Source organism: Tetrahymena thermophila (assembly GCF_000189635.1).
Source record: "Tetrahymena thermophila SB210 genomic scaffold scf_8254570, whole genome shotgun sequence".
In the NCBI taxonomy this organism is placed as follows: Eukaryota; Ciliophora; class Oligohymenophorea; order Hymenostomatida; family Tetrahymenidae; genus Tetrahymena; species Tetrahymena thermophila.
In genome coordinates, this window is record NW_002476341.1 from 17,866 (window position 1) to 31,943 (window position 14,078).

The 14,078-nt window shown below is 18.6% G+C and overlaps 3 protein-coding genes across 3 annotated transcripts; all 3 read right to left on the reverse strand. All coding sequences in view use genetic code 6, as the record gives it.

Moving 5' to 3' along the window:
• Positions 1–1,132: 1,132 nt before the first annotated feature.
• On the reverse strand, positions 1,133–5,657 carry TTHERM_000935427 (cyclic nucleotide-binding domain protein, putative; the record flags this gene model as incomplete). Its single annotated transcript, XM_012798676.1, has 13 exons — positions 1,133–1,229; positions 1,469–1,558; positions 1,867–1,956; positions 2,267–2,356; positions 2,626–2,709; positions 2,970–3,062; positions 3,284–3,373; positions 3,671–3,760; positions 3,983–4,072; positions 4,341–4,430; positions 4,799–4,888; positions 5,513–5,562; positions 5,619–5,657. The coding sequence occupies 13 exons, from the start codon at positions 5,655–5,657 to the stop codon at positions 1,133–1,135; spliced, it is 1,083 nt and encodes a 360-aa protein (XP_012654130.1).
• Positions 5,658–8,352: 2,695 nt separating this feature from the next.
• TTHERM_00935440 (hypothetical protein) lies at positions 8,353–8,685 on the reverse strand (the record flags this gene model as incomplete). Its single annotated transcript, XM_001020413.2, has 1 exon — positions 8,353–8,685. The coding sequence occupies one exon, from the start codon at positions 8,683–8,685 to the stop codon at positions 8,353–8,355; it is 333 nt and encodes a 110-aa protein (XP_001020413.2).
• A 4,340-nt stretch (positions 8,686–13,025) lies between these two features.
• Positions 13,026–13,307, reverse strand: TTHERM_00935450 (hypothetical protein; the record flags this gene model as incomplete). The annotated part of the gene is made up of 1 exon (XM_001020414.2): positions 13,026–13,307. The coding sequence occupies one exon, from the start codon at positions 13,305–13,307 to the stop codon at positions 13,026–13,028; it is 282 nt and encodes a 93-aa protein (XP_001020414.2).
• Between the last annotated feature and the right edge of the window lie 771 nt (positions 13,308–14,078).

Below are 14,078 nucleotides of genomic sequence, written 5' to 3' on the forward strand. Positions count from 1 at the left end.
CTAACTAACTAACTAACTAACTAACTAACTAACTAACTAACTAACTAACTAACTAACTAACTAACTAACTAACTAACTAACTAACTAACTAACTAACTAACTAACTAACTAACTAACTAACTAACTAACTAACTAACTAACTCACTAACTAACTAACTAACTAACTAACTAACTACTTATTTATAAAATTCTTCAAAATTTGATTTTTTTTAAAAACTTTTAAATTATTTTACAATATCTTCTATGTAAATTAAAATATTTAACAATAAATCTTAACTCAAAAATTTGACTTTTTAATTTTCAATTTTATATAAATTTGATATAATTAGATCGATTAATTCTTAATTAATAAAATCTTTTTCACATGGTTTAAATTTAGTTTCGATAGGTGTTAAATTATATGATCCATAAAATTAACTTCATAAGTGTCTCTAACGATTGATTTCGTTGGATGTCTGTCTAAATGAATTAGTTTACAAATAACTATAGGTGTATTTTATTTTGTTGAAAATGAGTTATTTTCAAAAACAAACTGAGGGTATTATACTTACTTATTTATTGATAATCTATGTAGAATTTAATAATTTTGAAAAATAAAAAAATGATGAAAAAAAATTCACAAAAAATATTTAAAATTTTAATTTTATTAAATGTAAAAACACGGTATATAAAACTCGCTTTTTGTAAATTTGTATGGCAACTTACTCTAAATATATCTCCATATTTGTAAAATAAAATATAAACTACAATATAAATTTAGTGTTACAATTTTTAACTAACTAACTAACTAACTAACTCCTAAAATTCCTTAATATGATAGAAGATAAAAATATTTAAGATTAATTAATAATTATGATTATTTTAGTTAAAACGGAGGGCAGGTTTTAAAGAGATTCATTCATTCATTTATTTAAGTAAATTTAATTAGTTAATTTTCATTTATTTAACAATTTATTTATCAAGTTACCAAAATAAATATGGTATACATAAATATAAATATAAAAATAATAATAAATATGAATATAAATATTTTATGTTAAATTATCTTATTATAAAATAAGATTTAATAAAACATTTTATTTTCTATTATTAAATTATTTATATTTATTCATCCTTTTTCAGCACTTATCTATCAATAATAGAAATCTATATCAGCGACAACTAATCTTTTTGATTTAAGATATTTGGCTGATACTTTCTATTGTTTTGATTCTTTAATGTTGTTTTCCCTTTTATATTTTATTAAATTAAAATAAAATAAAATACTAAAAAATATTAAATAGATAGAATCTAATTTTTTAATTAAAAATTATTTTTAAAATTACTAAATAAAAAAAAATTATTAGAATAAAAAGAAAAATAAATATAAATAAGAAAAGCTAATAAGCAAATTAAAAGAATTATTTTGTTTTAAATTCAATTTTATAAATAAAAATATCACAATCTAAAACAAATAAACTCAATATACCTAAGATGAACTGTCAATATTAAGAGATTAGTGCAATTTGCTAAAGCAGAAGCTAAGTTTGATGCGCCAATTGAACTAATTTCGTTGTTTCTTTTAAATATTGATAAAAATGTTATTAATTAAATATTTAGAAGGAAAAAATGAAGAAATAATATGAAATAATAAGAAAAGAATGAATAAATAAATAATTAAAGTAAATGGTGAAAATAAAAATTTGAATAAAATTAAATTAAGAAAGATAGAAGAAGAATAATCACAAATAAAATAAAAAAGAAAAACCAGACTAAATTAAATTAAATAAAAAGCTAATAAACAAACAAATTAAAAAATATTTATTGTTTTAAATTCAATTTTATAAGTAAAAATATCAAAATTCAAATCAAATAAACTTAATTTACCGAAGATCAAGTTTCAAATTTAAGAGATGAGTGCAATTTGCTAAGTAAGAACCTAAGCTGGATACACTTCTATCACAAATTTAATTATCACTTTTTAAATATTGAAGAAAAAAAATATTTTTAATTATTTAGTTATTTTGAAGGAAAAAATGAAGAAAAAATTTGAAATAATAAATAAGAAATGAATAAAAAATAATAAAAGCAAATGCTGAAAATAAAAAATGAATGAGTTAAATTAAGAAAAATAGTAGAAATATAAATGCAAGCACAATAAATAAGAAAAAATAAAAGTAAATCAAATAAAAAGTTAATAAAAAAATTATTAAAGAGGGCTATATTGTTTAATATTCTATTTTATAAATAAAAATATCAAAACCCAAAACAAATAAACTGAATTTACGAAAGATTAAGTGTCAAATTTGAGAGATTAGTGCAATTTGGGAAAGCAGAACCTAAGATAGATGCACCATTTGAACCAAATTCAATCGATCTTATTAAATATTGAAGAAAAAATATATAATTAATTATTTATTTAGAGGAAAAATGAAGAAAGCATTGGAAATAATAACAAAAGAATTAATAATTTATAAAAGCAAACGTTAAAAAAAAAATTAATGAGTTGAATTAAGAAAGATAAAAGAAAAATAAACAAAAGTACAATAAAAAACAAAAGAAAAGTAAATCAAATAAAAGGCTAATTAACAAACTAAAAGAGCTTAGTAAAAATATCACAACCCAATAAAAATAAAATAAATTTACCCAAGATTAAGTGTCAAATTTGAGAGAAGAGTGCAATTTGCTAAAGCAGAACATAAACATGATAAACCTTAATTACCAAAGCGACTTTTTAAATATTGTAGAAAAAATTAGAAGAAAAAATATGAAATAATAAATAAGAAATGAATTAATAAATAATAAAAGCTAATGTTGAAAATAAAAAAATGATTTAAAATAAGAAATAGAGAAGAAAAGTAAAAAAACACAAATATAATAAAAAAGAAAAAGCTAATCAAAATCTAATAAACAAATTATAGGAATATATTGTTTTAAATTCAATTTTTTTGTAAAAATATCACAATCCAAAACAAATAAACTGAATTTACCCAAGATCAAGTTCCAAATTTGAGAGATTAGTGCAATTTGCTAAAGCAGAACTTAAGCCTAGTAAACCTTTATCACTAATTTTATTATTATCACTTTTTTATATTGAAGAAAAATATATAATTATTTAGCTATTTAGAAGGAGAAAATGAAGAAAAATATGAAATAATAAGATATGAAACAAAATACAATAAAAAAGAAAATGAAAACTAAATCTAATCAAAATCTAATTAAACAAATTATATGATATTTTTTGTTTTAAATTCAATTTTATAAGTAAAAATATCACAATTAAAAACAAATAAACTTAATTTACGAAAAATAAAGTTTCAAATTTGAGAGATTAGTGCAATTTGCTAAAGCAGAACTTAAGCCTAGTAAACCTTTATCACTAATTTTATTATCACTTTTTTAATATTGAAGAAAAAATTTATAATTAATTATTAAGTTATTTAGAAGGAAAAAATCAAGAAAACTCTATGTAATAATAAGAAATGAATAAATAAATAAATAATAAAAGCAAATGTTTAAAATAAAAAAATGAGTTAAAATAGGATAAGGAGAAAAAAAAAAATACAAGTAAAATAAAAAAGAAAACTATATCTCATAAATAAATAAATTAAATGAGATATTTTTTTTATTGTTTTAAATTAAATTTTATAAGTAAAAATATCAGAATCCAAAACAAATAAACTGAATTTACTAAAGATCAAGTTCCAAATTTGAGAGATTAGTGCAATTTGCTAAAGCAGGACCTAAGCCTGATACACCTTAATCACCAATTTGATTGCTGCTTTTTAAGTTTTGAAGAAAAATATATATTTATTTAGCTATTTAGAAGGAGAAAATGAAGAAAAATATGAAATAATAAGATATGAAACAAAAGTAGAATAAAAAAGAAAAAGAAAATTAAATCTAATTAAAATCTAATAAACAAATTATATGATATTTTTTGTTTTAAATTCAATTTTATAAGTAAAAATATCACAATTAAAAACAAATAAACTTAATTTACGAAAAATAAAGTTTCAAATTTGAGAGATTAGTGCAATTTGCTAAAGCAGAACTTAAGCCTAGTAAACCTTTATCACTAATTTTATTATAACTTTTTTATATTGAAGAAAAAATATTTAATAATAATTATTTAGTTATATAGAACCAAAAAACTAAGAAAAACTATGAAATAATAAAAGAAAAAGTTGAAAATAAAAAAATGAGTTAAGATAAGATAGAGAGAAGAAGAAAAAAAACACAAATACAATCAAAAAGAAAAAGAAAGAGAAAACTAAATCTAATGAAATATTTATTGATTGTTTTAAATTCGATTTAAGAAATAAAAATATCACAATCCAAAACAAATAAACTTAATTTACCTAAGGTAAAGTGTCAAATTTTAGAGATTAATGCAATTTGATAAAGCAGAACCTAAAACTGATACACCTTTAGCACCAATTTAATTTTCTCTTTTTAAATATTGAAGAAAAAATATATAATAAATTAATTAATTAGTTACTTAGATAGGAAAAATGATGTAATTAATATAAGAAATTAATTAATAAATAATAAGAAAAAATGTTGAAAATAAAAAAATAAATGGGCTAAATTAAGAAAGATAGTAGAAAAATAAAAACAACTGCAATAAAAAAGAATAAGAAAAGTAAATAAAAAAATGAATGAGTTAAATTAAGAAAGATAGAAGAAAAATAAGCACAAGTAGAATATCAATCAAATAAAAAGCTAATAAACAAATTAAAAAAGAAAGGAATATCGTTTTAAATTCAATTTTATAAGTAAAAATATCAAAATCGAAAACAAATAAAATTTAATTTACCTAAGATCAAGTTCCAAATTTGAGAGATTAGTGCATTTTGCTAAAGCAGAACCTAAATCTGATAGACATTTATCACCAATATTATTATGGCTTTCAATTACATTAACATTTATTTAATATTGAACAAAAAATAAATAATTAATTAATTAATTAGTTATTTAGAAAAAAAAATAGAATTAATAAATAATAAAAATAAAAAAATGAATGAGATAAATTAATAAATAAGAGAATTTACAATCAGAGCCTTAATTTATTGGCCAATAGGTACAAAAAAAATATTCTACCTATCACGCCAAATTTTTTCCGCCCTCCAAACATTTCGCCTTAAAACAATTTATGAATTAATAAATAATAAAAGCAAAGGGGGGAGGGGGTGGGGTTACACCAGGGACCTACTCCCAAATCAAATAAATAGTAATAAACAAATTAAAAGAGATTTGCTGATTTAAAGTAAATTTTATAATCAAAAATATCGCAATCCAAAACTAATAAACTTTATTTATCAAATAAAAATTTTAGAAGGAAAAAATGAATAAACTTTTTCAAATTATAAAAATGGATAAAAAATTAAGTTAACATAACTAAAAATCATTTGTAAATAAAGTTTATTAATATTGATGATAATTTCAATTATAAAAATTAAATTTTAAGTGAACTGAAAGCTAAATATAAAGAAAATATTAATAATCATAATATTTATAAAATTAAATATACCTCAGATCAATATGGAGAATCTAATGAGATTAGAGTGAAGACTTTTAAAACTTTTTATGTTTATAAAATAAATATAAAGTGCATTGATAAAAAAATAAATAATTACTTCTCCTAATTTGTTATAATATTTAATCTATTATATCATTTTTTTTTTTCTTCAAAAATATTGAAAAGCTATTTATGGAAATTTAATTAATTAATTAATTATAAGTGGATAAAAAGAGCAAATAAATAAGAAGAATTTATAAATTTGCTTTTAATAAGATAAATCACAAAAAAATTTGTGTAAAATTTGTTTTTAAATATTAATATATATTTCTATTTTAAATCTGTACTTAAAAATATTGTGGGAAATAGAGGATATAAAGGATAATGAGAATGCGAACTCACTAGAATAAAATAAATATTTGATATTTAGTCGCATTTTTGTAAATTTTGGCCTGCCCAGGACCAACCCAAAAAATTTAATTTATTCCCTTAGTTGGGCTAATTGTATTATTTTCTATTATATATTTTTATTCTATCAAATTTAATTACTTTATGAACTTGCTTACTTACTTACTTACTTACTTACTTACTTACTTACTTACTTACTTACTTACTTACTTACTTACTTACTTCTACTTATCCTAACTTAGCTAATAAATAAATTAATTAAAAACAAATATTAATAATTAAATGCCATTGATTTATCTCGTCACTTCCAAACAACTAGATTTTTGAATGGCATTTTGCTAAATATAAAGTAATTGGGTTTAATTAATTAATTAACTAATTAAAGATTTTATAAATCTATAGTTTTAAAAGGCGCGCAATCGATATTCATATTAATAATATAATAATATGATACAAACTATATTAAAATTTTTTACGATCGATAATTTATTTTAGTTTTGAGTTTAAATTGAATAAAAGAAATAAAAAAGTTCTAATTTTATCATATATATTTTAGTCTATTTATTTATAAAAATTTATTTTTTTCTCCTTAATTAGATTAATATCTCAGATTAAAAAAGTTTTGAAAGATAATTTTTAATAGAATTTGTAATTTAAAATTTCATTTTAAAACAAAAATGATAAAACAAATAAATCTATTCTGCAACCTAGAAGAAGTAATTTATTATTTTAATCACTTTCTTTTAAATTTGTTTTTATACGTAAAAAAAGTTTTTAAAGTCTTCTCTTTAATCTCACATCCATCTTCGTATTTATCTTAAGTAAAAATAAATTAAAAAAAATATTTATAAATTTAAAAAATCTTTTACTTATTTAAATTATTTTTCGATTTAAAATATTTTTAATAATTAGATTAACCAATTTAATTTATTTTAAAATTTTTAGTCAAAATTTTATTTTTAATAATTACCTTTTGATTGATTGAATGTTTTGTTATTTTATTTGATAAGTTCAATGAATAATTATTTCCATCAAAATTTTTATATTTTTCTTTTGCATAATTTATAAATATGTTAAAAGCGAAAAATCAATCAGTCCAGAAGATGCAGTTGACTTAAGTATTTCTTTAAATAAGTGCATTAATCTTACAAATTTGATCCTTAATCTTGGGTAATAATTGTAATTTCTAAATAATTTTATACTTTCATGCAAGTAAATAAAATATTAAATTATCTGATTGTAAGTAATCATACAAGGTTTCATTCTTTGTTTTTTTCTTATTTTTTCAATTATTTACTATTTAAAAATATCTTATACTATTTTAGAAAAATATTTCTAATGTTAAACAATAATTGATAAAAAAGATACAATTAAATTGGTGAAGAAGGTGCTTCAAATTTAAGCTAAGCTTTAGCAAATTGCAACAATCTCTAAAATTTAACTCTTAACATAAAGTATTAAATTATATTATTTTTTTTTATTAATCTACTTTCTAAAAATGTATTTTTTAAAATAAAAAAAACTCTTTATATGATTATCAGTTATAACTTTCGCTGTTCAATCTTAACATTTTTTAATCCCTAATTAAAAATGTTTATTACTTCTAACTATTAAAAACCAAATGTAAATTAAATATTTTAAAAGAGGTAATTAAGTGAAAGACACTGGAGCATTACAATTAAGTTCTAATTTAGCATAATGCAAAAGCTTACTAAGATTAATACTTAGACTAAAGTAAGAAATATTTCTATTTATGAAAGGAAAGTCAAAATAAAGGAAATTCATTTATATTGGTTTATACCAAATATTTATTTATTTATTTTTAAATATTATCTATTATTTATTCATATTTCACAATTAAAAAATTACTTTTTCTTAAGATAAAAAATGTTTTAAAAAAATTTAATAAAAAATCAAAATATCTTTATAAATTAATATTAATTTATTTTTAATTATTATTCAAGATTTAATTAAATTAATTAAGAGTTTAAAGTTAACTTAAGAATAAGAAGACAAATTCTAAAAATGAAAAATTTAGTTATTTTGCTTTTAGATCTATGATAAATTTAATATATTAAATCATATCACTATATCTATATATTTGTCTTTATATTCTGTGATCTTCAATAATAAAAAAAATTTTATTTAATAAAAATTTAAAATATAATAAAAAATTTAAATTTTGCCCAAAAAATTAGTTTTTTAATTATCTAAATTAAAAAAGAATATTAAATTTCGCTTTTTGTAAATTTAAATAGCATTTTACTTTATTTAGTTAAATTAATAATATCTTTTAATTCATACAAGTGAGTGGTTTTAATATTATGAGTGAAATTATAATTAATCTATTTTAATGAAATCATTATTTTAAGAAAAGCAATTTAAGAAAACAGTTTAATTCTAAGAGTGAATTTTACACAAAAAATCCTTGATTATTTTCCTTATCAAATAACAAGAAAACACAGAATGCTTAAATTAAGACAAACGATAATAGCATCATAATAAGTTTAGACATCCTTATTGGTGGAAGTACACTTCTTAGCACAGCTCATATAATTAGTACTGAAAGTAGTAGCATTATCAGTATGGCATTTATTAGTGCAATCACTAATTTTAGTATATTCAGCTAAGCAAGCATTGTCAGTTGGTTGGCAAGGATTTTTAACATTGTTAATGCAATTAAACATTTTCGTATTGCTATTTAAATCAACTTTAGATTAGGCACTAACAAAAGAAATAGCAATTAAAGCAAGTAAAGCGAAGGCAAAAAATTTCATTTTTTATTATAATTTAGTTTATTTATTTATTTTATTTAATTTAAATAATTATTACAAAATAGAAGTACAGACAGACAGACAACACTAGCTTTTTATAGTTTTAGCAACTTAAGAAATATGAAATTATAATATTAAAAGAATTAAGCTTTAGATTATTGCTTTTTTCCTTTTATTATCATTATTACCAAAATTACGTAGTATCACAAATTAAAACTAGACTTAATTAATTTACTATAACTAAGTTTTTCAAAAGTACATATTTTGATTTAATTTTATCTGTTAAAATGATCTACTCTTTGTTCATGAAAAACACAATTAATTAATAATTTGTATGTAAAAGTAATAATTTAACATGATCTAATTTACCTAATTCTAATTTTAAAAGAAAGATTAAATGGTATTTTTTAAGATTCAAAAAGCAATATTTATTGAAAAAATTAAATAAATATATTAATATTCCTCAATTAATTTCTCACCTTTTTAAACAATATAAAGTAATTAAATTTTTAAATTTTAGTTACATTTTTAAAAATATTTTCACTATTTTCTTTAAAAGCCTACCTACCTACCTACATATATTTTTAACTTATTAACTTATCTTTCTTTGATATTTGTTTAGAAATACATCATTAATCAAATAGCTTATAGTGAACATTAGAAGTGTATTTTAGTTGCTATTACAACAAATTTAATTATAAAATTAACTCTTGATTCTTTGTTTGTTTATTAATTTTCTTCTTAATATTACATTAACTAATGATGGTTTTAAAGGAAAAAATAGACTCAATTTGTTAAAATTTTAATTTGAAAAATTTACTCTGATTACTTTACTTTTGCGATGAAGAAATAAATATTAATTTATTTATTAATCCTATGATTTTTATTAAATTAGTAAAGTAAGTAATCGAACATTTTTAAAAAGATAAAATAGTTTTTTTCAAAAATATTTCTGTTCTTAAACTCTACTTTAAATTTTTTTAGTAATTTGTTTAAATGACTAATTTTTGCAAAAAGCTCTTTACTAAACCATTCCTCATTAATTATGTTTGTAAATTAAATAACTAGCTAGTACAAACAATTTGAAACTAAAAGTAGCAAATAATATATCAAAAATATAAATTTCTTAAAATTTTATTTGATTATTTTACACTAAAAGCTATCCGAAAGGTTAATCTAAAATAAAAAATTATTTTTATTCTAAGATAACTTTTTTTTTATTTTCTTTTGAATATATTCTGAAAAGATATTTGTTTTGTTTTGTTTTGATTTTAATCTTTCAGCTTTTAGACTACATCAAATAGTACTAATTTCATAATAATGTAACTAAAATTAATTAATTCAAGTTTATGAGGTGCTTAACTTAGCTTGAAATATGTTTTGTTAGTTTCTTTAAATCCATATCTTATACTTACACAATATTTGTTTTAATATATATATATATCGTAAGTTCTCATTAATTCACCCCAAATTATATTAACCTCCATTTTTTTCACTGAATTTATAATACTTGAACAAATAATTTAAAGTCTTAAGAAGGGGTTATAAAATAATAATAATTCAAATAGATATTGAAATAAATTATAAGAAAAAAAGGGTGTGACACACCATTTATTAAATGTGTAATATATTTTAATTTTATCAAATTTAATTACTTTTTGACTTGCTTACTTACTACTACTTAGCCTAACTTAGCTAAAAAATTAATTAAAAACAAATATTTATAATTAAAAGTAATTGGGTTTAATTAATGATTTTATAAATCTATAGTTTTAAAAGGTGCGATAGACATTCATATAAATAATATAATTATACGATACAAACTATATTAAAATTTTTTACGATCAATAATTTATTTTGTTTTTGAGTTTAAAGTGAATAAAAGAAATAAAAAAGTTCTAATTTTATCATGTTTTTGTCTGTTTATTTATAAAAATTAATTTTTTTTCCTTAATTAGATTAATATCTCAGATTAAAAAACAAAAATGATAAAACAAATAAATCAATTCTACAACCTAGAAGAAGTAATTTATTATATTAATCATTTTCTTTTAAATTAATTTTTATTCTTAAAAAAAGTTTTTAAAGTCTTCTCTTTAATCTCACATCTATCTTCGTATTTATCTTAAGTAAAAATAAATTAAAAAAAATATTTATAAATTTAAAAAATCTTTTATTTATCTATTATTTTTTCATTTAAAATATTTTTAATAATTAGATTAACCAATTTAATTTATTTTACTCAAAATTTTATTTTAATAATTATCTTTTGATTGTAATTAATTTTGTCATTTTATTTGATAACTTAAATAAATTTTTATTTCCATCAAAATTTTTATATTTCTATTGCTTAATTTATAAATTTATAAAAAGCGAAAAATCAATCGGTCCAGAAGATGCAGTAAACTTAAATGTTTCTTTAAATAAGTGCATTAACCTTACAAATTTGATCCTTAATCTTGAGTAATAATTATAATTTCTAAATAACCTTTTACTGACTTACATGCAAGCAAATAAAAAATTAAATTATCTGAATTTAATCATACATGAAACCATTCTTTGAATTTTTCTTATTTATTTTTTCAATTATTTACTATTTAAAATTATCTTATTCTATTTTAGAAAGATATTTCTAATGTTAAAAAATAATTGGTAAAAAAGATACAATTAAATTGGTGAAGAAGGTGCTTCAAATTTAGGCTAGGCTTTAGCAATTTGCAAAAATCTCTAAAATTTAACACTTAACCTAAAGTATTTATTATTTTTTTTATTAGTCTACTTTCTAAATATGTATTTTTTAAAATAAAAAAACTTTTTTGTATGGTTATCAATTATAATTTTTGCTGATCTAAACATTTTTTTATTCTTAATTGAAAACGTTTATTACTTCTAACTATTAAAAACCAAATGTAAATTAAATATTTAAAAGAGGTAATTAAGTGAAAAATACTGGAGCATTATAATTAGGTTCTAATTTAGCATAATGTAAAAGCTTACTAAGATTAATACTTAGACTAAAGTAAAATATATTCTCTATTTACTAAAGGAAAGTCAAAATAAAGAAATTTCATTTTTATAAACCAAATATTTATTTTTTAATATTTTCTATTATTTATTTATTTATGTTTCTCATTTTATAAATTATTTTTTTTCTTAAATAAAAAACATTTTAAAAAATTTTAATGAATAATCAAAACTTCTTTATTAACTAATATTAATTTATTTTTAATTATTATAAAAGATTTAATTAAATTAATCAAGAGTTTAAAGCTAATTTAAGAAGAAAAATTCTAAAAATGAAAAATTTAGTTATTTTGCTTTTAGATCTATGATAAATTTAATATGTTAAATCATATCACTACATCTATCTATTTATTTATCTTTATATGCTGTGATCTTCAAACTAACAAAATTTTATTCATTTTTTTACAATTTTCATGAAAAATAATTTTTTAACCTAATCAGATTAAAGTGAATAGGTTAAAAACTTTTTTTATAATAAAAATAAATTTAAAGTATATTGATTAAATCTAAAATATTTAATATCATTTATTTATTTTTTTATTCAAAAATATTGAATAAAAATTTATGGAATTTAATTAATAAAAAATAGATAAAAGTAATAAATAAAACATAATAATTATCAAATATAAATTTATAAATTAGATTTTATGAATATCACAAAAATGAATTTAAAATTCATTATTTAATCTTAATATTTGTATTTAAAACATATGCTTAACAATATAGTAGGATTAGAGATTCTCTGTTAAAAAATTCTAGTAATTAATAAATGTACTAAAATTTTATAAAAATAACATTTATAAGTAGATTTTTCTGTTTTAGCCCAGTAATGAATGACAATGATGGGAATATTTATAATTATTCTATAATCCCATTCATTTTTTTTTTGCAAGTACATTTTATTTAGGTATACTGATAGATTGCATTTCATCCACCATAAAGCATTTATACCTCCTTAAATAACATTTTAATAAATAGAGTAAAATACTTTACTATAAAAAATTAAAATTTTGCAGAAAAAAATTGTTTATAAGTTATCTAAATTAAATCAGAATATTAAATTTTGCTTTTTTTTTGTAAATTGAAATGGTATTTTACTCAAATCAAAAATAATGATTAGAAATAATATCTTTTAATCCATACAAGTGAGAAGTTTTAGCATTATGAATGAAATTATAATCAATCAATCAATCTATTTTGATGAAATAATTATTTTAAGAAAAGTCATATAAGTAAGATGTTTTATTTATAAGAGTGAATTTTAAGCAAATAATGCTCCATTATTTATTTTCCTTATCAAATAACAAAAAAACAGAGAGTCATGCTAGAGCTAAAACAAGCAATAATAGCATCATACCAAGTTTAGACATGCTTATTGATGGAACTACACTTCTTATAGCAACTTAATCGGTTTTGCATTTATCTGAACATTCATTAATTTTTTATTTTTCAGCTTAGCAATAGTCACCAGTAGTTTAGCAAGGTTCTTTAACATTATTAATGCAATCTAAAATATTCTTAGCATATTAAATATTATAAGATTAGGAACTAACACAAGAAATAGCAATTAAAGCAAGTAAAACGAAGGCGAAAAATCTCATTTTTGTTAAATTTAGTTTATTTATTTTATTTAATTAATTAATTATTCCAAAATAGAAGTGCAGGCAGACGACACTAGTTTTTTTTATAGTTTTAGCATCTTAAGAAATATGAAATTATAATATTAAAAAATTAGGATTTAGATTATTGCTTTTTTTCCTTTTGATTATAATTATTACCAAAATTATTTAGTATCACAAATTAATACTAGACTTAAATTAATATACTATAACAAAGTTTTTTAAAAGGATCTATTTTAATTTAATTTTATCTGTTAAAATGATCTATTCTTTGCGAATGAAATACACAGTTAATTAATTAAATATATTAGTTAAAGTAGTAATTTAACATGATCTAATTTACCTAATTCTAATTTTAATAGAAAGATTAAATGGTATTTTTTAAGATTCAAAAAGCAATATTTATTGAAAGAATTAAATAAATAAATATATTAATATTCCTCAATTAATTTCTCTTCTTTTTAAACAATATAAAGCAATTAAATTTTTAAATAGTGTAAATTAGTGAATTTTTTTAACTAAAAAATTGAACTTTTAAAGCAAAATGAATCAAAATTTAAAATAGAATTTCAATGTTGGATGGATATTTAATCAACTTTAAATATTTATTCTCATATACATATTACGGATTTTCTATAAAAAGAGATTATATAATAGATATGCAGAATTATAATTCAAAAGCCAAACATATTTTATCCAAGTAATCCCAAATTTAATTAGCTTTAAATCATAAAAATTAAATGAAATATCACG